This window comes from Ylistrum balloti, unplaced genomic scaffold (assembly GCF_031769215.1).
Source record: "Ylistrum balloti isolate Yb309-2 unplaced genomic scaffold, AGI_CSIRO_Ybal_v1 Utg371284, whole genome shotgun sequence".
In the NCBI taxonomy this organism is placed as follows: domain Eukaryota; kingdom Metazoa; phylum Mollusca; class Bivalvia; order Pectinida; family Pectinidae; genus Ylistrum; species Ylistrum balloti.
The window spans coordinates 39,938-62,386 of NW_026782689.1; the positions used below are offsets into that span (position 1 = coordinate 39,938).

The 22,449-nt window shown below is 34.6% G+C and overlaps 1 protein-coding gene across 1 annotated transcript; it reads right to left on the reverse strand.

Moving 5' to 3' along the window:
- Positions 1 to 236: 236 nt before the first annotated feature.
- LOC132561814 (uncharacterized) lies at positions 237 to 3,508 on the reverse strand. Its single transcript, XM_060226514.1, has 3 exons — positions 3,346 to 3,508; positions 2,754 to 2,903; positions 237 to 457 (listed from the first exon to the last, which is right to left on the reverse strand). The coding sequence occupies exons 1-3, from the start codon at positions 3,506 to 3,508 to the stop codon at positions 237 to 239; spliced, it is 534 nt and encodes a 177-aa protein (XP_060082497.1).
- Between the last annotated feature and the right edge of the window lie 18,941 nt (positions 3,509 to 22,449).

Here is a 22,449-nt window from a genome sequence, read left to right on the forward strand (position 1 = left end):
AAACTATAATTGCACTAGACACAAAAAGTTATTTGGTACAAGTTTATTTAGCATTTGTTCCATGAAAATTCAAAACCTTGTGACTGATTGAAAACCAAGGTCAGATTCAGCAACTAAAGCACAATATTCATACCTTTCATCATTTTTGTATACACAATGAAAGTTTGACACGGATGTCTCTTAAACTTTATTTATAACTGATTGACACTGTCTATTTCAAATATCTTTATGAACTGTCATTTCTTTTTAAGCAGACTGGCTGTTTTTCTTTTTTCTCCAACAATCCAGTTATGGACTGTGTTTTTCACCTTTTTCCAAGAAAGATCTTTCAGACACAGATGTTTTGAGATGGCCTTTTCACATTCAAACCTTTTCAGTTCTCTTCTGAATGTTATGTTTGATTGGAAATTCTTACGTAAGGTGGTTGTCTGTTCCTCTGTCAGGCGTTGAATTTTTCCTGTAATCAAAGTAGAAATATTTCTTTTTACCAACAAAACGAAAATTAATATTTTAAAACTGTTCCTTGACAAATATAGAAACTGCCGTGCAAAAACCAAAACCAACTACATTTATGAATGTAATTATTGCTCTCACAGGTCGGTAAATCATGGACAGACTGAAACAAAAGACCATAACTATTTTATTATATGGGCCATGACTTTATAAACCACTGCATTTTACATGTACTTTTGAACAAGAGACCCATGGGGCCTCAACGTTCACCTGAGGAAAATAGCATCATTTTGTGTTACTTTTACAAACTGTGGTCTTGAAAATTTCAACAATTAACTTTATTTAAATCGTGATAACTTTTGAACTTGTATACATTTTTAATGTGAAATATTCAATATTTGAATAACCTTTGACCATGAGCCCTTCAAACCAAATTTCTCAAATTGATCGTAATAGCATTGTAAACCTACAGTTTTAAATAAATGTGTATAAAACAAAAAGTAGGCAGATATGAAGAAAATAGTGAGTTTTGGGGAAAATTGTCCATTTCAGAGTTCAAATGTACCTATGACTTTGATCCTGTGACCTTAAAAATTTGCAAATAAAGTTGTTGTAATGGTCCCTACAACTTTAAAATGCATATGGCTATAAAAGATGTTGATTCAGATTGTTTTGGTCATAATGCACTATTTAAGTATTTCTCAGTGTCAATGACATTTGACCCCATGAACTTGAAAATTGGCAAAAATTATCTTCACATCTTTTCCTACAATGTTTAAATGCATACGCTTATACAAAATATTTATGGTTTCAGAGACCATTGATTTTTTACTTTGTTTCTAAAAATAGATTTTCAAAATGGCTGCTTACGGCAAAATTGAAAGCGTAACAGCTATGAAAAATAACAACACTTTGATCCCATGAGTTAATGAACAATTCTACAAAATTGCAAAGAAATCCATTCCATCCTGCAGAACTCGAGTTTAAGTTTGAAATAGGTTTTCCAAGATGGCCACCATGGCAGCAATGTTGATTTTTCAATCGACCCAAAAAAAAATAACAAAACTTATTCAGGACCAGATACTGAACATTCCTGTGAAATTGCATTAAAATCCCTTCAGCAGTTTTTGAGTTTAAGTTCAAAATGTAAAAGGTTACGGACGACGAACAATGATGTCTTAAGTTTGTCCATCCATTAATAGAAAAAAAAGAAAGAAAACAAAATGAGGGCGGATTTTTCCTGATTACCAGTAGTAATACACCAGTTGGTATAACAGTGTCATAACAAATAAATCACAATCTGCTTTCTCTCCTGCAACATGATCACAATTTTGCAATTGATCTAACTGCTGAGCATTATGATGTCTTTTAAACTCAATTACATGAATAATTAATAATATCAACATCATTCTTGTTATGCCAGTACAGTTACAGGTCACACATTTATATCTATCCAAAACTATATCTATGAAGTGGGAGCTTTAAAGCCCCAATATACGTAACATGCACCAAAAATTTAGTGTAAAATCACACATAATTATTGAGATATTCTATAAGATGTAGTTAGAATTAAGTTATTCAAACAATAGTTACCATGACTTTGTGCATAAAGTATTGATATATGAGCAGTTGAAACTCGCTATTTGTAAACACACACCCATTTTAAACACGCCGCCATCGAAATTACGATTGTTGCCGAACAACGTCGGAAAGTTCATGACCTGATCTCACGAGAGTTGAGGTTTCTACTTATAGAGGAAGCACATGCAGATATGTCTACGGTAAGATTTGTTTACAAACATTGTTTGCGAAGTCTTGTCGTAGACTTGAGGTATTCCTGTGATAAACATTCAGTTCTTAGGAAATTATTAGAAGGAATAATTAGTTTAGAAACGATACGACGCACAATTGTAACGTAAGAATTCAGAATTGGCCTGATGTATGATTGGAAAAAAAGGAAGCGACTGGTGGACGTCTGTACTGTGTCTGCCATGTTTACACACGCAGAATATGTGCATGCGCAATGTCATCGCTACGAGCGGTAATATATGAATTATTGTGGGTCCCACATTGTTTATTTTCCGATTTTTTCAATTTTTATTTAAACTGAAAACAGTCAGTCTTATTTTCTTTAATTAAAGGAGAGTATTTGTTTTGTTACATATATTATGGGGAAAATAAGATAAAGTTTGTTTTGTTATAGTGATTTTTACATATATTGGGGCTTTAAATAATTACACACAACATTTTTCTTTCAGTATTTCAATGTGCATGTTATAATGTATAATTAATATTCTTACTGTCAGCGGGCGTGTTCTCCCTTTTTTGCCTGATTTCCTGCAACCTCTCCATTGTTTCTGGTTCTGGCTCATTACTCTCATCTTGTTCATCATCCATGTCATCAGAATCAGTATTGTCATCACTCTCATGTACAGTGCTTTGTTCAATATCTGAAAAAAAATTGGATCATGTTGAGTACATCCCAGCATATGTTTTGTTCCCAAATATCTACCCAGGGTGTTTTAACTACGTATAAATACAGGACTTGTACATGCAAGGATCAAGAATAAATTACATTTAAATAAACTTCATGTACTAGTACATGTATTTTGAAGACTCCCTAAAGGTCCCTATATTTTATATTTACCTCTCCTTTGAGAAACAAGACCTGACAGAGCTATACACAACACTCCACAAGTCCAACCCCCCAAAAAAATCCCACAAAAATTGTCAAAAACTCATTTCTGGTCGAATCAGGGAAATAATTGTATCAATCACATGACATCAAATTTATAGCATCTTTTACATTTTAGAGCTTTCCTTATATTGTAAAGTGGAAATGCAATTAACAAGTTAGTATACAATACACAGTATGTGAAACATGAACTATACCTTCAATGGTGATATCGTTGAGAGACTTCCCACTATACTTTCCAATGGTCCCGTTGTCAAATGACCATAGAAGCTTTCCCATTTTTGCTACTTGCAAAGTGTCTTCAGGCAATCTATAGAATGATCGATGCACTGTAATATCATGGCCCATATAGTTTGCCATTACTTCCAGGTCATTTTGCTCTAAATTCAAAATCTGTGCGACAGTTGCTACATGTTTTCTTAGTTTTGTGCTTGTAATGTTATCTGGAGCTGATAGGTGAAGCTCTTCACTATTTGCAAACTTCCTCATTACATCCGAACTCCTAATTGGACATACAGAACTGAAATTCGGCCTAGGAAACAGATATGGGTTTTCTTTGCACACCCCTGCCTCCTCCCTCCATTTCAGCAGCAAATCAACACTTTTTTGTATTGCAGGAGTAAGTAAAACCGGAACAGTCCTGCCTTTCTTGCCGCGTATTTCCACTCTTCCAAAGGTTGAGCATAGCATTTTTTCCAATGGGCTAAGGGAATCTCCTATTTCTTTCAAGGGTTCGTGTTTTGCCATTTTCTCCAAATAAGCTTTTACAGTGATCCTTTGTGTCTCACCTCCTCTTCGTCTGTTAAACATCACCAACCAGGCTAGGGTAATCTGATTCAGCTGTTCCCAGCATGACTTTGTAAAGGATGCAAGTAAAGACAAACAAAAAGATGAAGTTTTTTCTTGAAAAAAGCCTTGCAGTTTTTTGACATCCTCTGTTAAAGGTAACATTTCCCCTTTGTTGATTTTTTTGGCGGTAAGTGTTTGTAATGCTGAGGATGATATTTCATCTGACCATTCATCATTTACAAGTGTATGGAATTCCTCTGCTTGGCTTCCTTTTTCATGGTCACCAGATGTCAAGGCATAAGATTTCTTTATTTTAGCACATTTATTCAGTAGATGTCCTATTTTCAGAGCTAGAGATGGATTACCATACTGATTGTTTCCTTCAGAGTAATTGCACAGTACTCTTGTGGCTTTGATTGCAAGTGGAAATTTCTGAGGATGCAATACATCACAGAGCTTTTTTATGTCAGGGTCAAGCTTTCTCACAGCAATGAGAAATCTTGCCATCTCCCGCATTTTCTGACTTATATGTGCATATAAATGAGGCAGATGACCATGTTTTTGGTAAAGTTTTTCTCCAATTTTTGTGATTATACTATCATTCCTTGCTGCAATCGTGATTTCATCTGCATTCATCCTGCTAATGACATTTTTTTGAAGGCCACTGCTGACTTCAACTGGACAGGGCAAGAGTAAAGATGCCTCAGACTGGATCCTTCTGTTCCTAGAATTCTCCTTTTTAAAAGGGCATACTTTCCTATGCCTGTAAAGATTTGACTTCAAGAAGAAGGCAAGGCAATCCTCACATGGCAAAAAGTCACTTGTTGATAACTCTGAATTACCATTTCTTGCCCAAGTAACAAAAACGCCTTTACCTTTCTTTAAGACATCAACATTGTGCTTGTAGTCCCCGGCATTTCTGAGCCTCAATAATTCACGCTTCCTTTCGACTGAATTCTTTCGTAATGACAAGATTTTCTGCACTTCAGTTTCACATTTATGTGGACCCAAGTAATGTTTAGAGATATTGGTTGAGCTTTCACCACAGTAACTACAGAAATGCATTTTATCCCATACACGTTTTGTTTTGCTGTTGGTACTCAACTGTACCACTAATCCTGGACTACAAGATCTATTTTCCTTTTTGTTATCTCCACTATTGCCACATTTCCCCATATAATCAACTTTTGATGTACTTTTATACTGTGCTGTGGAGTTGACTATAGGCAAATTAGATGCATTGTTTTGGTTTGGGATAATGTCCGATACGTCTGATGAATCTGAAGAATCAGAAATGTAGGCTTCTGTTGTCTCACCACTCATCATGACAGTGTCTACAATTACAAAGAAAATAGAAACACAAGTTTTATAACAGTGTATCTCACTAGCAAACAGAGGTATAAACACACACAGCAGATATTTTACTGAGAAATTATACAACCCAAAATAATTACCTGTGTTGGTAACTGGTCTTACGTCCAATGCTTCTGTTGTCTCACCACTCATCATGACAGTGTCTACAATTACAAAGAAAATAGAAACACAAGTTTTATAACAGTGTATCTCACTAGCAAACAGAGGTATAAACACACACAGCAGATATTTTACTGAGAAATTATACAACCCAAAATAATTACCTGTGTTGGTAACTGGTCTTACATCCAATGCTTCTGTTGTCTCACCACTCATCATGACAGTGTCTACAATTACAAAGAAAATAGAAACACAAGTTTTATAAAAGTGTGTTTCACTAGCAAACAGAGGTATAAACACACACAGCAGATATTTTACTGAGAAATTATACAACCCAAAATAATTACCTGTGTTGGTAACTGGTCTTACGTCCAATGCTTCTGTTGTCTCACCACTCATCATGACAGTGTCTACAATTACAAAGAAAATAGAAACACAAGTTTTATAACAGTGTATCTCACTAGCAAACAGAGGTATAAACACACACAGCAGATATTTTACTGAGAAATTATACAACCCAAAATAATTACCTGTGTTGGTAACTGGTCTTACGTCCAATGCTTCTGTTGTCTCACCACTCATCATGACAGTGTCTACAATTACAAAGAAAATAGAAACACAAGTTTTATAACAGTGTATCTCACTAGCAAACAGAGGTATAAACACACACAGCAGATATTTTACTGAGAAATTATACAACCCAAAATAATTACCTGTGTTGGTAACTGGTGTTGCGACCAATGCTTCTGTTGTCTCATTACTACTCATCATGACAGTGTCTACAATTACGAAGAAAAGAGAAACACTAGTTTTATAACAGTGTGTTTCACTAGCAAACAGAGGTATAAACACACACAGCAGATATTTTACTGAGAAATTATACAACCCAAAATAATTACCTGTGTTGGTAACTGGTCTTACGTCCAATGCTTCTGTTGTCTCACCACTCATCATGACAGTGTCTACAATTACAAAGAAAATAGAAACACAAGTTTTATAACAGTGTGTATCTCACTAGCAAACAGAGGTATAAACACACACAGCAGATATTTTACTGAGAAATTATACAACCCAAAATAATTACCTGTGTTGGTAACTGGTCTTATGTCCAATGCTTCTGTTGTCTCACCACTCATCATGACAGTGTCTACAATTACAAAGAAAATAGAAACACAAGTTTTATAAAAGTGTGTTTCACTAGCAAACAGAGGTATAAACACACACAGCAGATATTTTACTGAGAAATTATACAACCCAAAATAATTACCTGTGTTGGTAACTGGTCTTACGTCCAATGCTTCTGTTGTCTCACCACTCATCATGACAGTGTCTACAATTACAAAGAAAATAGAAACACAAGTTTTATAACAGTGTGTTTCACTAGCAAACAGAGGTATAAACACACACAGCAGATATTTTACTGAGAAATTATACAACCCAAAATAATTACCTGTGTTGGTAACTGGTCTTACATCCAATGCTTCTGTTGTCTCACCACTCATCATGCCAGTGACTACAATTACAAAGAAAATAGAAACACAAGTTTTATAACAGTGTATCTCACTAGCAAACAGAGGTATAAACACACACAGTAGATATTTTACTGAGAAATTATACAACCCAAAATAATTACCTGTGTTGGTAACTGGTCTTACGTCCAATGCTTCTGTTGTCTCACCACTCATCATGACAGTGTCTACAATTACAAAGAAAATAGAAACACAAGTTTTATAACAGTGTATCTCACTAGCAAACAGAGGTATAAACACACACAGCAGATATTTTACTGAGAAATTATACAACCCAAAATAATTACCTGTGTTGGTAACTGGTCTTACGTCCAATGCTTCTGTTGTCTCACCACTCATCATGACAGTGTCTACAATTACAAAGAAAATAGAAACACAAGTTTTATAACAGTGTATCTCACTAGCAAACAGAGGTATAAACACACACAGCAGATATTTTACTGAGAAATTATACAACCCAAAATAATTACCTGTGTTGGTAACTGGTCTTACGTCCAATGCTTCTGTTGTCTCACCACTCATCATGACAGTGTCTACAATTACAAAGAAAATAGAAACACAAGTTTTATAACAGTGTGTTTCACTAGCAAACAGAGGTATAACACACACACACACAGCAGATATTTTACTGAGAAATTATACAACCCAAAATAATTACCTGTGTTGGTAACTGGTCTGACGTCCAATGCTTCTGTTGTCTCACCACTCATCATGACAGTGTCTACAATTACAAAGAAAATAGAAACACAAGTTTTATAACAGTGTGTTTCACTAGCAAACAGAGGTATAAACACACACAACAGATATTTTACTGAGAAATTATAAAACCAAAATAATTACCTGTGTTGGTAACTGGTCTTACGTCCAATGCTTCTGTTGTCTCACCACTCATCATGACAGTGTCTACAATTACAAAGAAAAGAGAAACACAAGTTTTATAAAAGTGTGTTTCACTAGCAAACAGAGGTATAAACACACACAGCAGATATTTTACTGAGAAATTATACAACCCAAAATAATTACCTGTGTTGGTAGAAATTATACAACCCAAAATAATTACCTGTGTTGGTAACTGGTCTTACGTCCAATGCTTCTGTTGTCTCACCACTCATCATGACAGTGTCTACAATTACAAAGAAAATAGAAACACAAGTTTTATAAAAGTGTGTTTCACTAGCAAACAGAGGTATAAACACACACAGCAGATATTTTACTGAGAAATTATAAAACCCAAAATAATTACCTGTGTTGGTAACTGGTGTTGCGACCAATGCTTCTGTTGTCTCACCACTCATCATGACAGTGTCTACAATTACAAAGAAAATAGAAACACAAGTTTTATAACAGTGTGTTTCACTAGCAAACAGAGGTATAAACACACACAGCAGATATTTTACTGAGAAATTATAAAACCCAAAATAATTACCTGTGTTGGTAACTGGTCTTACGTCCAATGCTTCTGTTGTCTCACCACTCATCATGACAGTGTCTACAATTACAAAGAAAATAGAAACACAAGTTTTATAACAGTGTGTTTCACTAGCAAACAGAGGTATAAACACACACAGCAGATATTTTACTGAGAAATTATAAAACCCAAAATAATTACCTGTGTTGGTAACTGGTCTTGTCCAATGCTTCTGTTGTCTCACCACTCATCATGACAGTGTCTACAATTACAAAGAAAATAGAAACACAAGTTTTATAAAAGTGTGTTTCACTAGCAAACAGAGGTATAAACACACACAGCAGATATTTTACTGAGAAATTATACAACCCAAAATAATTACCTGTGTTGGTAACTGGTCTTACGTCCAATGCTTCTGTTGTCTCACCACTCATCATGACAGTGTCTACAATTACAAAGAAAATAGAAACACAAGTTTTATAAAAGTGTGTTTCACTAGCAAACAGAGGTATAAACACACACAGCAGATATTTTACTGAGAAATTATACAACCCAAAATAATTACCTGTGTTGGTAACTGGTCTTACGTCCAATGCTTCTGTTGTCTCACTACTACTCATCATGACAGTGTCTACAATTACAAAAGAAATAGAAACATAGCATTGTTATTGCTTTTACTAGCAAACAGAGGTATCAACACACAATAGCTAACTTACTGAGAAAATATAAAAGCAAAATAGTTGGTTTGCTTTCGATTAAAGCCCCAATATATGTAAAAATCACTGTTTTCAGTTTAAATAAAAATTGAAAAAATCGGAAAATAAACAATGTGGGACCCACAATAATTCATACATTACCGCTCGTAGCGATGACATTGTGCATGCGCATATTCCGCGTGTGTAAACATGGCAGACACAGTACAGACGTCCACCAGTCGCTTCCTTTTTTCCAATCATACATCAGGCCAGTTTTGAATTCTTACGTTATAATTGTGCGTCGTATTGTTTCTAAACTAATTATTCCTTCTAATAATTTCCCAAAAACTGAATGTTTATCACAGGAATACCTCAAGTCTTTGACAAGACTTCGCAAACAATGTTTGTAAACAAAAACTTACCGTAGACATATTTGCATGTGCTTCCTCTAAAAGTAGAAACCTCAACAATCGTAATTTCAACTGTTCATATATCAATACTTTATGCACAAAGTCATGGTAACTATTGTTTGAATAACTTAATTTTAACTACATCTTAGTGAATATCTCAATAATTATGTGTGATTCTACTCTAAATTTTTGGTGAATGTTACGTATATTGGGGCTTTAACAACAACTGGTCATTTACGAAAGAGAAAAAACTAACAAGAGGCCCAATTGGCCTGAATCGCTTACCTGGTACATGATGTATTAGGAGTCATTTGAAGGTTTCATATATTTGACCCTTGTGACCTTGAACAAAAAGTCAAGGTCAATTCTTTTAACAAACTTTGTAGGGCTTCTTCCAAGAAACCTTCCTGCTAAATATCATGATCCAGAACCTTTCGGCTAGTCAGAAGAAGTAGTTAAAGATTTTTAACTATTTGACCCCTATGACCTAGAGTAAAGGTCAGGGTCATTTCTTTTGTCAAACTTTGTTGTACTCCATCAATGGAAACTTCCAGCCAAATATAATGATTCTAGACCTTCCGGTATTTTAGGAGATGTTGTTTAAACACATTTAACCTCTGTGACCTTGGATATGGGTCAAGGTATTTTCTTTTCGCAAACTTTGTTGGGATTCATCATGGGAATCTTCCAGCCAAATATGATAACTCAACGCTTTTCGGTATTTCAGAAGAAGTTGTTTGAAGGAAAAGTTGACGGACCAAGGATGGACGGACGCTGCGCTATCGCATAAGCTCACTTGGCCCTTTGGTCCATATGAGCTAAAAATTAAAGAACGTGAAAAAAAATAGATAAAATATAGTTAGATATTGATCATATTCTTTCCTTACATTAATATATTTAAGTCACATTTATTAGGAGTACCCATTTAAGGACATTAAATAAAGACAGCATGAAACACATTTAGTTGGTGCAACAAAAAGTTGCTGAAGTCAAAAGCAGCATACACAAATTGTTCAGCAAAGTAATAATGCAACACAAGAACAAATATGCCTACCAACAAATGCAAATACGAGCAATAACGAATCATTGTGTTACCTATGTCTGCTTTTGACAAAATAAAATATACAAATTTGGTTGATTTTACCTCTACTACATCAAGTAAAGTTGATAGATGGCACAAAATAAACAACTTAATGTTGATGCTTACTAATCACTGGAAAATGAAATCAGCATATGATTCTGTAAAGCAGATGTTATGGTGATCTACATTGTACTTGTAGTTCAAGTTTGACTGGTCCTTCACACAAGTTTTTTGAGATTCAGAGAAATAAAATACACAATTTGATGCAGCCAACAAAAAGCATGTGTCTTGCAGGCATAAGAATCAAACCAGACATTATTAACAATAAATCCAACAGGCAGAAAGTCATCAAGGTGAGAGAAAAACACTTCCAAGTACTTAATGTTGCAATTAACCTGTCACTGTTCCTTATAACATGCCATATAAAAGTGCATTTTACATGCTTATTATTATTATTCAAAATTATTATAAGAAAAAAAAAGTACATGTACTTCGGAAAATACCAGTAGTAGTAGTGATAATTTCTTTGTACTTTTCTTCTGTATTGCTAGGCAGCTTTCAAAGTGAGCAAAAAAAAAATGCAGTAATACTGAGCAAGACTAATGTAATTTTTAAAACAGAAAGATTTGCAAAGTGTATTTCTCTAATCTTGATTTTTTATAACAACTAAAAAAAACCCTATTATTAAAATGTTGAATTTTTTTCATTACTTGGTTCTGCATGCAATATTGATTTGACAACACCTTTCTGAAAAAATGAAAAGAAAACAAACTACATATAACGATCAAGACATCACAACTACTTTCATTCCATATCTGATGCTACACATGTGTTGAAGGTGATAGCAAACTCATCAACTTAAAATCTTAACACTTACAATCCACTGAAATTACATTCTGCACTCAATTTAAAGCAAGATTTTTCAGCCCTTTTTTTTGCATAGAATCCAAGTTAAACAAGAGATCCCAGAGGGATCTTGGCGCCCACCATTTGAGGATCTGTTTTCATTTCTTGAAGATTTGTTTATTTTTTTTTTGTTTGTTACAGGTGTTGTAAATGTTCATGAACTGGTCTTCATTGAATGTACTCAATGATGGCACAAGATATTTTTATTAAGCACCTATTAGCAAATATCACTTGAAAAAGATCCCAAAGTATCATTAGATAGCAGTCAGTTACAGGTAGATAATGGACAATATGCTTGTGCTGTATTACTGTCGACATCCAAGATGGCTGCCTGTGGGCCACCTTGATTTCAAATCAGTCCAAAAAAGGTACAATGCACAACTAGGGACCAAGGGAAACCAATATCTATGAAATATCAGAAGGATCCATCCAGTACTTCCTCAGATATAGCAGTAACAAGATTTTACTCTCAAAATCCAAGATGGCTGCCTGTCTGCCATCTTGATTTCGGATCAGTCCAAAAAGGTATAATGCACAACTTGGAACCAAAGGGAGCCTGCATATGAAATTTGAGAAAGATCCATCCAGTACTTTCCAAGAAATAGCAGTAACAAACTTTTACATTCAAAATCCAAGATGGCCACCTGTCTGTCATCTTGAATTCGAATCAGTCCAAAAAAGGTACAATGCACAACTAGGGACCAAGGGGAAACTGCATATGAAACTTGAGAAAGATCCATCCAATACTTTCCAAGAAATAGCGGTAACAAACTTTTACTTCCAAAATCCAAGATGGCTGCCTGTCTGCCATCTTGAATTCGAATCAGTCCAAAAAAGGTACAATGCACAACTAGGGACCAAGGGGAAACTGCATATGAAATTTGAGAAAGATCCATCCAGTACTTTTCCAGAAATAGCGGTAACAAACTTTTACTTCCAAAATCAAAGATGGCCACCTGTCGGCCATCTTGAATGCGAATCAGTTCAAAAAAGGTACAATGCACAACTAGGGACCAAGGGGAAACTGCATATGAAATTTGAAAAAGATCCATCCAGTACTTTTCCAGAAATAGCGGTAACAAACTTTTACTTCCAAAATCCAAGATGGCCACTTGTCGGCCATTTTGAATGCGAATCAGTTCAAAAAAGGTACAATGCACAACTAGTGACCAAGGGGAACCTGCATATGAAATTTGAGAAAGATCCATCCAGTACTTTTCCAGAAATAGCGGTAACAAACTTTTACTTCCAAAATCCAAGATGGCCACTTGTCGGCCATCTTGAATGTGAATCAGTTCAAAAAAGGTACAATGCACAACTAGGGACCAAGGGGAACCTGCATATGAAATTTGAAAAAGATCCATCCAGTACTTTTCCAGAAATAGCGGTAACAAACTTTTACTTCCAAAATCCAAGATGGCCGAATGCGAATCAGTTCAAAAAAGGTACAATGCACAACTTGGGACCAAGGGGAACCTGCATATGAAATTTGAGAAAGATCCATCCAGTACTTTTCCAGAAATAGCGGTAACAAGAATTGTTTACGGATGGACAGACACCTAGACAGACGGACTGACGGACGGACCACGGACCAGGGACGCAGGGCGATTTGAATAACCCACCATCTATTAGATGGTGGGCTAAAAATATAAAGATTTAAACTTGCACACCTGCATGAAACTAAAAATATTTGTCTAGTGCACAAATGGAGAGGAAATTTGAGGGTTTTACTTGTTACCATTTGGGGACAAAACTAATAATTCAGACATATATTGCTGTGATTTTCCATACAAAATAAGGTTTCTAATAACACATGCACAGCTGGCAAGACACCATTTCGAATTTCACTTGATTCTGATTGAAACGGTCTTTTGATTAGTTTACACATGTGCCGATTGTGGTACTTATAGGGACCATTTAAGACCTTTTTTGACAAAATTTCATTCAAATTCTTAAATAATCTATTTGTGATACTAGATTTGTTATTGGAATTATTATCAAATTCACTAATTTGAATTCAAATGAAATCTTTAAGTGTTCAATATTTGGTTAACATTTTGTTCACTACTTACAATAATGTGATAAAAAGTGCATGTAATTAGGAATTAAACAGCAATTCACATATTGTCCCATAACCACAAATACTTTATGACAGACAAATGGAATAGATTACTCAAATTTGTTAAGTGTTTGTGGTTTATGTAAGATTACAATGCATGAGTCCGGTAGTTTAATGCTTTTAATTCATACCACAGAAAAATTTCCACTTGTTTGGAACATTAGAATCAACAAATTTGCTATCAAAAATTTATAAGACAGCAATTATAGTTTACACCTGGGAAGCACATGTCTTATTTACCACAAAGTGTGATTCTGGCTACCTTGTCTTTGTTAAACAAAGGGTGACATTCATCATTTTCACATTTCTGTTAGCCAATCATTGGTGTATGACACATGTAATATGTATGTGATTACATTGGACTGCTTGTTCTGGCTCGATATCAGGCCATCTTTATAGTGCCAGCACACAGAATTATAGTGCCACAGTCAGACACTACACCCCACCCAGACACATTGTACTGACTCCAGACAGGCCAGTCGTTACATTTACCCTTTAATGTCGAGCATTTAGCAGGGAAGCTACAACTACCAAATTTACGTCTTTGGTTTGACGCCGCCAGGGATCAAACCCGTGACCTACTGCCCTGAAAGCCAATGCTCTATGCTTTGGTTGACAATGATTTATTTTTTGCAACAATTGATCCACAATATGTTGTTTATTTTATTGGCTTTTGACCCTTTACTTTTGGTTCTCAATAAAACAACTGGAGTGTATATTCAGCATATAACAGTCAGTGCCAACAGCTATTCAGCACAAAATCTAGGCAAGATTGGTTGATAGGGGCTTTACTTCTGATTTAACAGCGACTGGTCATTTACGGAAGAGAAAAGAAAAAAGGGAGGGGGAGAAAGGGTGAAACCAGGGCGGGGAATTTTGACCAAACACTTCCCCTTGAGGATAGGTTTGGGTTCTTAACGTGCACAGAGGGAGGGCACCTAAGTACATGTAACCTTGATATAACGTCCAATCTGAATGACGGTGCTGATCTTTGTCTGGTTCTTTCCCTTCGAACTGTTCAGCTTGGGTGACCCTGCCAGGAACTTATGTTCCTGTTTCCCATAGCCCTACAGATCTACAGAACACTCAATCCCCTCAACCATGGAAAGGTGTCAACATACTGGGCAAGAGTTTCAATATAGATTTTACAAAGGGCTTTTTGCAATTATAATTAAGTGATAATTTTTTTTTGTTACCTGGTCTTTCTTCCATGGAAGATTTTTTATTCCGTAATCATATCGGAGTTCCTCTCCAGCACAAATGTCTCTACAGAAGTTGAAAGCAATAAAAAAAACTTCAGTTAAACATGAAACCTAGGTTGTTTTATCAGCAACCTGACTCCAAAACTACTTCTCTGATTGTTCGCATTTGTTAATAGTATAGCAAAATACAAACACGGCTGCATAAGGAGGGAAGTCCCGCACTTTAAAATATTTTACAAAGAAATTACCACCATGATTGATCCTCATGGTACATGTAATTTTTATCAGCTTTCAACATTATTAATGCAGACAAAGAAACATTCACACTAACAAGAAAATGAAGCGATTACATATATCTATGTTACTCACAGCATCTTTTGCATGTACTCGTGTATGCATAAGATTTCTTGTTTGTGATCTTTTTCAACTTAACATCAATTACTGTCCTTTCACATGGCTTTAAATGTCATCTCATTTTATTCATAACAATTTCCATATGTATAGATTCATACAAATAGAGTTTATTTTATGTAAACTTTCAATTTCGGTCTCAACTTCCAAGGTTTGAAAATAATCATAAATCTGCATGTAATTTTTATCAAGTTTTAATATAAACATGTATACAAAAATGACCAAAATGACCGTACTTTGTACTTTGTCAGGCTAATACTACTGTTGTTTATTACAACTTCAAAAATTCTTATAATTGTAAAGTCAGAAAAATTGGTCACGTTTTAGTTTTTGTTTGAACAAATAATAACTTAAGTGTCACGTAATGGGGTGTTCGCTAAATATTCATGATACAAAGAAATTTAACTTTATTACAAAATGTACTTAACAATTCAACCTTGTTCTGTCAAATTCCATGCAGTAGAGTTTATACTTCAAAATAGGTTTTCAAAATGTGTGTCGCGGTGGATATCTAGGATTTCAAATTGTCCAGAAAAAGTAAAAACACTTTGCTTCCGCAGGCCACAGAGCAATGTTACTATTTTGTTTTCATTGTTGTGGAAAAAGTGGAGTTGTCAAAATATATGCAGTAAAAGTGGAATAAAACTTTAAAATAAAAAAAAGATTTTCACTATGCTACAGTTACAGTTTGCGAAATGTATAGAGTTCTGTTATAAGCTAAGGCTACAAAATATCACACAATCAAAGAAATTGTAAAAAGAAAAACTAATGATATACTTACCGAGTACTAAAAAGACAAAGATGTGGCTCTCCATCAACTTCAATTTTCTTCATCACAGAATTCTGTTCAGCAGGCTCACCATGGTTTACCAGTCTGCCTAGCCTCGAGCCTTCCAGAGGTTCTTCTGTTGCATCGATGCTTTGAAAAAATGAAAACATGTTAAATGCTCACCACGTATAAGCACTGCACAATTAAATCATGAAAAAGACGTTTGCAACTGAGAAATGTTTGTATGAACATGTATCTGCAGTACTGGACAGCCTGAAACTACATGATAATCTCGAAATAATCAAGTAAAATGTTAAAAAAAATAACACTTACCACACATTTTCCCCTTTATAAACAAAATGGAAAGTAAAGTTTGTGTCATCTATATCATCTCCTTTGATAACCTTCCCTTTGTATTCTAACAGGAAATCCCCTTTCAAGAATGCTTTTTCAGTAAACACTCCTCTTCCTGAAAAGCAATCAAAGTCTGTGGTCAACTTTTACAATTATAATTTTATTAAGAAATGAAAAATAGTAAGTCTTACAAATATAAATTTTATTTTTGTTTGAAATGCTCTGTAACTTTCACTTTTCTATTTAGCAACTACTAAAAAATTCTGCAATACTTTACAATTACAAAATTTTATTCCTTCGCAAAGGAAGTCATAACACTAAGACATACCAATTGAATCATCAATGAATTTCATTTTCAAGCCTCTCTGGTCTTCCCCTTTTCTTATGTATTCCTTTGCTCTATCTTCAGGTTTAATTCTTGCAGTTCTCTGTATAATGAAAGAACATGATGGTAAATTAATATCCCAACATGCCTGATCTTAAACTTGATCTCGACACTTTAGAACTTAGAAGATTATATAAAGTCATGTTAATTTTAATGTTGAAGGCATCTGGAGTATGCGGAGAAAACAAATGATCTTGGGTAAGTAACTCACAATTGTACAAATTGTTGAGAGCCTCACCGTAAATTAATTTAATCCAAACAAGTTGCCCCATTCAATGAAGACTTAAATACTACTCACCAGTTTATCCAAATTTTGCAAGGTCAAAATTTTTGCAATTTCGAAAGAAAAAATAAAGTTTACTTCTTGAAAATAAAAACAGTTTTTCATATACGATACCTCATTGATGGAGACAGCAATTCATTATTTGATTAGCATTTAAGCATCATTCCTGGAAAAATGTCTGTAGCTATATATAGGTTACCAGTTTTTACAGTGTAATGTGTGGCAACACATTAAGGTTACCACTATAAGTTAACATTGTATACGTGGTATCTGACGAAGGAAGTTCCGTTCATCCTAAAATGAAATCTGGTAACCAATGTACAACTGAATGATGGGTTACCAATTAATTCCCACCCAGATTATTTATCCATATGTTCTTTAAATTATTTAATATTTAAACATCAATGTACAGAAGGGTCAATTCCATTTGCTTAAACAAATCAACTTAAAACACTAATGACTGGTATACCAATGATTTAAAGTCTATCGATGCACTTTGACCATTTGCAACATACTAAAAAGTCAATGATGATGATCTTATTATGAGGAAACTTCCTCAATATACACGGATAAATTAAACAGATCAATAGTTATTACAAGTGTTTTCAGTTTCAAAAAATCTGTTCATTTTCATAGACAAACACCTTGCTTTTGCTGAGTAATGACCCAAAAAACTCACTTAGAGAGTGATAGTTGAAGAATTTTTTAATACATGCACAGGCATTTAGTTGACACCACATTAAAAAGAGTTAAAGACATCATGTGCAAAGTAAATAGCACCATGCCGAGTTAATAGGTGGATCAAACGAAGACAAAAAAAGTGTCAGCAGGGTTTGAAAAATCCACTTGAATTGGCAATTAAGAAATTATTTTGGGCAAGTAAATTTTCATAGAGAACTCGCCCGAGTGTATTTTGCCACAAAAAATTCTGACTCTGATGTTGTTTCCAACTTTCTAAATACATGTGACAAGACAGCTTGCCAAAAAGCCATTCAGTTAAAAAAGAAACTTCTGGGCGAACTCTATTCCCGACAAAAACAGGAAAAGTAAATACCAAGCCAAGAGACAAACAAAACTTCTTGTCTTTGGGACAAAATCAGTTCCTCAGAGAGAGAAAAAGATATCTTTGAATTCCCCAAAGAAATAAATAATAATTGTATATTGTTGATAATTTGCTAACATTATACAAGCACAAATATACAGTCAAGTTAAATCATGTGAAATTGTTATCCTGATTAAAATCAACATTGAGGTTGGTTATGATCTACTAATTAGGTGTATCAATTTACTTGCACATTATTCTTTAGAGAAAATACTGATTGATAGCAATGAAAAAAACCAACAAAAGTCAAAGAATCAAGCAGTCCATCACTGCCGATAATATAGATTGATTGATGAGGGTTTAACATCTTCTCAACAGCCAGGGTCATATCAATGACGGTTTCATTGGTGTATGACACATGTAATATGTATGTGATTACATTGGACTGCTTGTTCTGGCTCGATATCAGGCCGTCTTTATAGTGCCAGCACACAGAAGTATAGTGCCGCAGTCAGACACTACACCCCACCCAGACACAAATTTTACTGACTCCAGACAGGCCAGTCGTTGCACTTACCCTTTAATGTCGAGCATTTAGCAGGGAAGCTACAACTACCAAATTTACGTCTTTGGTTTGACGCCGCCAGGGATCGAACCCCTGACCTACCGCCCTGAAAGTGAACGCTCTACCAAGCCAGTACTATAGAGCCAACTTACAAATTTATCAGAAAATAAAAATAAATACATGTACAATACTGCTTACTCTTGATTCCGGTTTCTTTTCTTGTTTTTTTTGTTTCGTCCTTCTGTCTGAATGCAAAAAAAATGAAAATACAAAGTTACAAATAACATGATCGCAAAGAAACTCTGCCTTCAAAGATTTTCCTATTTCTTTTGAAAATATTACTTGGTTTCAAGATTTCAACTACCTTCATTCTGACAGCTAGTCATACATTTCATCCAAAGAATGCAATCATAACAATTTTTACAGATAATTTTATGGTTTAGTCGCCATATTGGATTCCAAATCGACCAACATTCAAAGGCAGTTATAAGTGATATTTCATGTCACAATTCTAAAACTTCCTGGACCACAATCTTGCTAAAAGTTTATAACAGGATTAAATGGATAAAATGAAAACAAAATAATAATGATGTATTATATGTAATTTTACATCATCACACAGTTCTAAGATTGCTTTGAATTCCGTGATTCTACTATTCAAACATTATACTTTAGTTCAGGAAAGTGTAATCATTTTCTCTACGTATTATCATACAACCAAAGGAAATCATAAGCCATAACCAATCTATATGTAAAAATCATAACAATAATCTAATAATCAAAGAAAATCAAGTTACAATGTACTATATACTAAATCTATTGATAATTTAGATAGAATATTGCTATTTATAGTGAAAAAGATAAGCAATTTCTTGTATGGTAAGTTATAATTTAAAAAGGAGGGAGTAAATCTATAACAATAATATTGTAATACTATAGCAAGGCAAAAATTACTGGAAATTGTCACCCTTATTAGTAAACAAAAAATGTTGACGGCAGAAGGACAACAGGCGCTTGCCAATCTCTTAGTAATCCAGTTTACTCCACAAGGTGACCATGCAGCAATGTATATTGATCATTTGGTGAATGGTGCATGAAACATTCACAAGTAATATATTTAGAACACAAAATTAGACCAATAAAATTTACACCTGGTTTAAAACAATATACATATGCCTCACCAAAATATATATGATTTAAACAGGAATTAGATGTCTCGCCTGTCCCCGCTTTCATACAATAGCTATAAAATAGCCTAAAAACAGCATGTCCGAAATCCAATTGGCAAAAATTTTAATAAAAGTTAAGTTGACAACATTACAAAAAATCCCCCCCAATAAATTGTTTTTCCAACTGGACTCTATGATGAATAATATCCACACACCCTTCATGCAAAACATCAGCATAGAATGGCAAGCCTTTATGCAGAGCTAAATGCAATAACTTACTGTTAATTACGTCGTCGCCATTGCCGCCAGAAAAGTAACACTTATGTCCCGCCATTGCTCCTTCATCGCAGGAGAGACAAAAATTAGTATTTAATACATCAAACAACAAAGGACATATCTTAAATCTCAGTGCTTTCTTTGCTACTATTCATTTTGTAATGAATGTACTCACCCATATTAAAAGAACATAACTGATATAGAATAAAATATTGCAGCGATTCCAATCTCTTCACAGAAATCCATGCACCTCTCAAAATTAGCCAAGTTTGGGAATACTATGATGTTCAGATTATAATTACCAACATGAAGGTCTAATATATCTATATGCATATCATTATCCTCACAAAATGAAACTGCTTGGACAAATTCAAACTCATTAATGAAGCATACAAATCCTAATGGAAAATCCATGATTATCAATGTTCACATGCACATGCAACTTGACACAAAAATGAAACAACTTTATCCTTACCAAGCTTTTCATAAGCATTTCATAATAGGATGTGTTCAAACGTTTAAGTGACTATGCACAAATGGAATACTGAGGTACACACACTACATTGCCAGGCATAACATATTGAGGTACATTAACTCTACATGTACACAAAGTACACTGAACTGAGAAAGATTTTGTTTACTAGCATGTCTGAACAACCAGTGAACACATGGGCATACCAGTTTAACAGAAGGAGGAATATCTGTAGAGAACTACCAACCAAATACTAATAACCGAGAGCGTTCATAAACTAGATGCAAAAGGACCGATTGGTATTGGATTTGTAAACCTACATGTAGGAAGACAAATGAGATAGTATGATTTAAATTCTGTGACCTTAACACCTGGGGTGCTGCAGCTCTATACTGAATGTGAACACAGCATACTGAGAGACACACTGAACAGTGAACACAGACCTGACACACGAGGTACATACTTTCTGAACAAAGAATTTGCAACCCACGGTGCATGTCATGTGTATAAAACTGACACAAAATTCTAGGTACATACAGTACATCAAAAACAGAAATAGCATATTGAGATAAATACTCTCTGAATATATGCATAGATGTTGACCTGGCACTCTGAGGTACAAAGGTACATGCACACTCATTGAACAGACTTGGCAATGTAAGTATGTACATTGCCCCTTTCTTCCCCAATTCCCTAACTAATGTTACCTTTTCTCTTATGTAAATGACCAATGGCTATTGAAGCCATAAGCAACATCACTAACTAGCATGCTGAGGTACACACAATATATACAGACCTGGCACACTGAGGTACAAACACTGAACACAGACCATGCATACTCAGGTACACCAACCTGACAGACTAAGTTAGATGTTCCAATAATTAAATGAAGGACTGAAAATAACAAATCTAATTTCTCAAATGATACTTCTAATTGCTGTACGTGGCTTTGACAAAGAACATTCAGGATCCTTAGTACCACTCAGGAACTTAAACACCACTCGGCATCTTTTAATTCACATTTCTAAGCAAACAGATCATGATCTCTCACTGATAACTAAAAAAAATAAGCTTGTTTGGCCTCTTCTGATTGACCCAGCAATAAAGGACCCTACCAAAATAATTTTATATCCATTTCCAAAGAAAAATTATTTTTATTGTTTACACTATAAGTTTTATTTCATTTTTACATGTGTTTTAATGTAGATGTAAAAAATAAAATAATTTACCTATCTACCAACCCAATCTGAGATTTCAGGGTTGGAAAAGGGCAAACAAACTTATTTTTAAGCTTGGTCCCTCACAATATAATGCTTTAGGTTCTATGAATGATACTCACCAGTGTGTATGTGAATAAAATGTGAAAAACATAATTCACTTACTTTCTTCTTGAATGAGCCCAGGACCCAGATCTCTCTTTTGATGTCGTGTATTCATGGTTTATTGTAATTGTAGATGTCCTAAAACTTAAAAGCAAGCATTCTGTATGATACGCTAACAGTATTGATAATCTTACACTGTAACCAAGTCCAATTTTCAACAGTGACAATATAAAGTATACTTATACCGGTACTTGGTTGTTATCTATTTTAGAACTCTAAATTTCACTTGCCGGCCAGACAAGTAGCTGAAACAAACTACTCACCCACAAGCAGTTTTGACTTGTCTAGTGGATGCATGGGTATAGTGATTTGCATATAGACATATCTATTAATCTGACAGTTTCATTTAATTCTATAGACCCGACAACATTTCTCACACGTTTTCAAAATAAAGTCTGGCCTAGTAAAATTTTGGTCAGGGCTTGTGAATTTTAGAGTACTAGCTCAGCTGGACAGGTGTCTTTGAAAGTTCAAGCCCATAAAATATCAAAAGTCAGGGACCACGTACATATACCCCAAAGTTCTAGTTCCTAGATGTTAAACGCAACCCTGGTTAATATCAGGCAGTGCACTCAATCTCA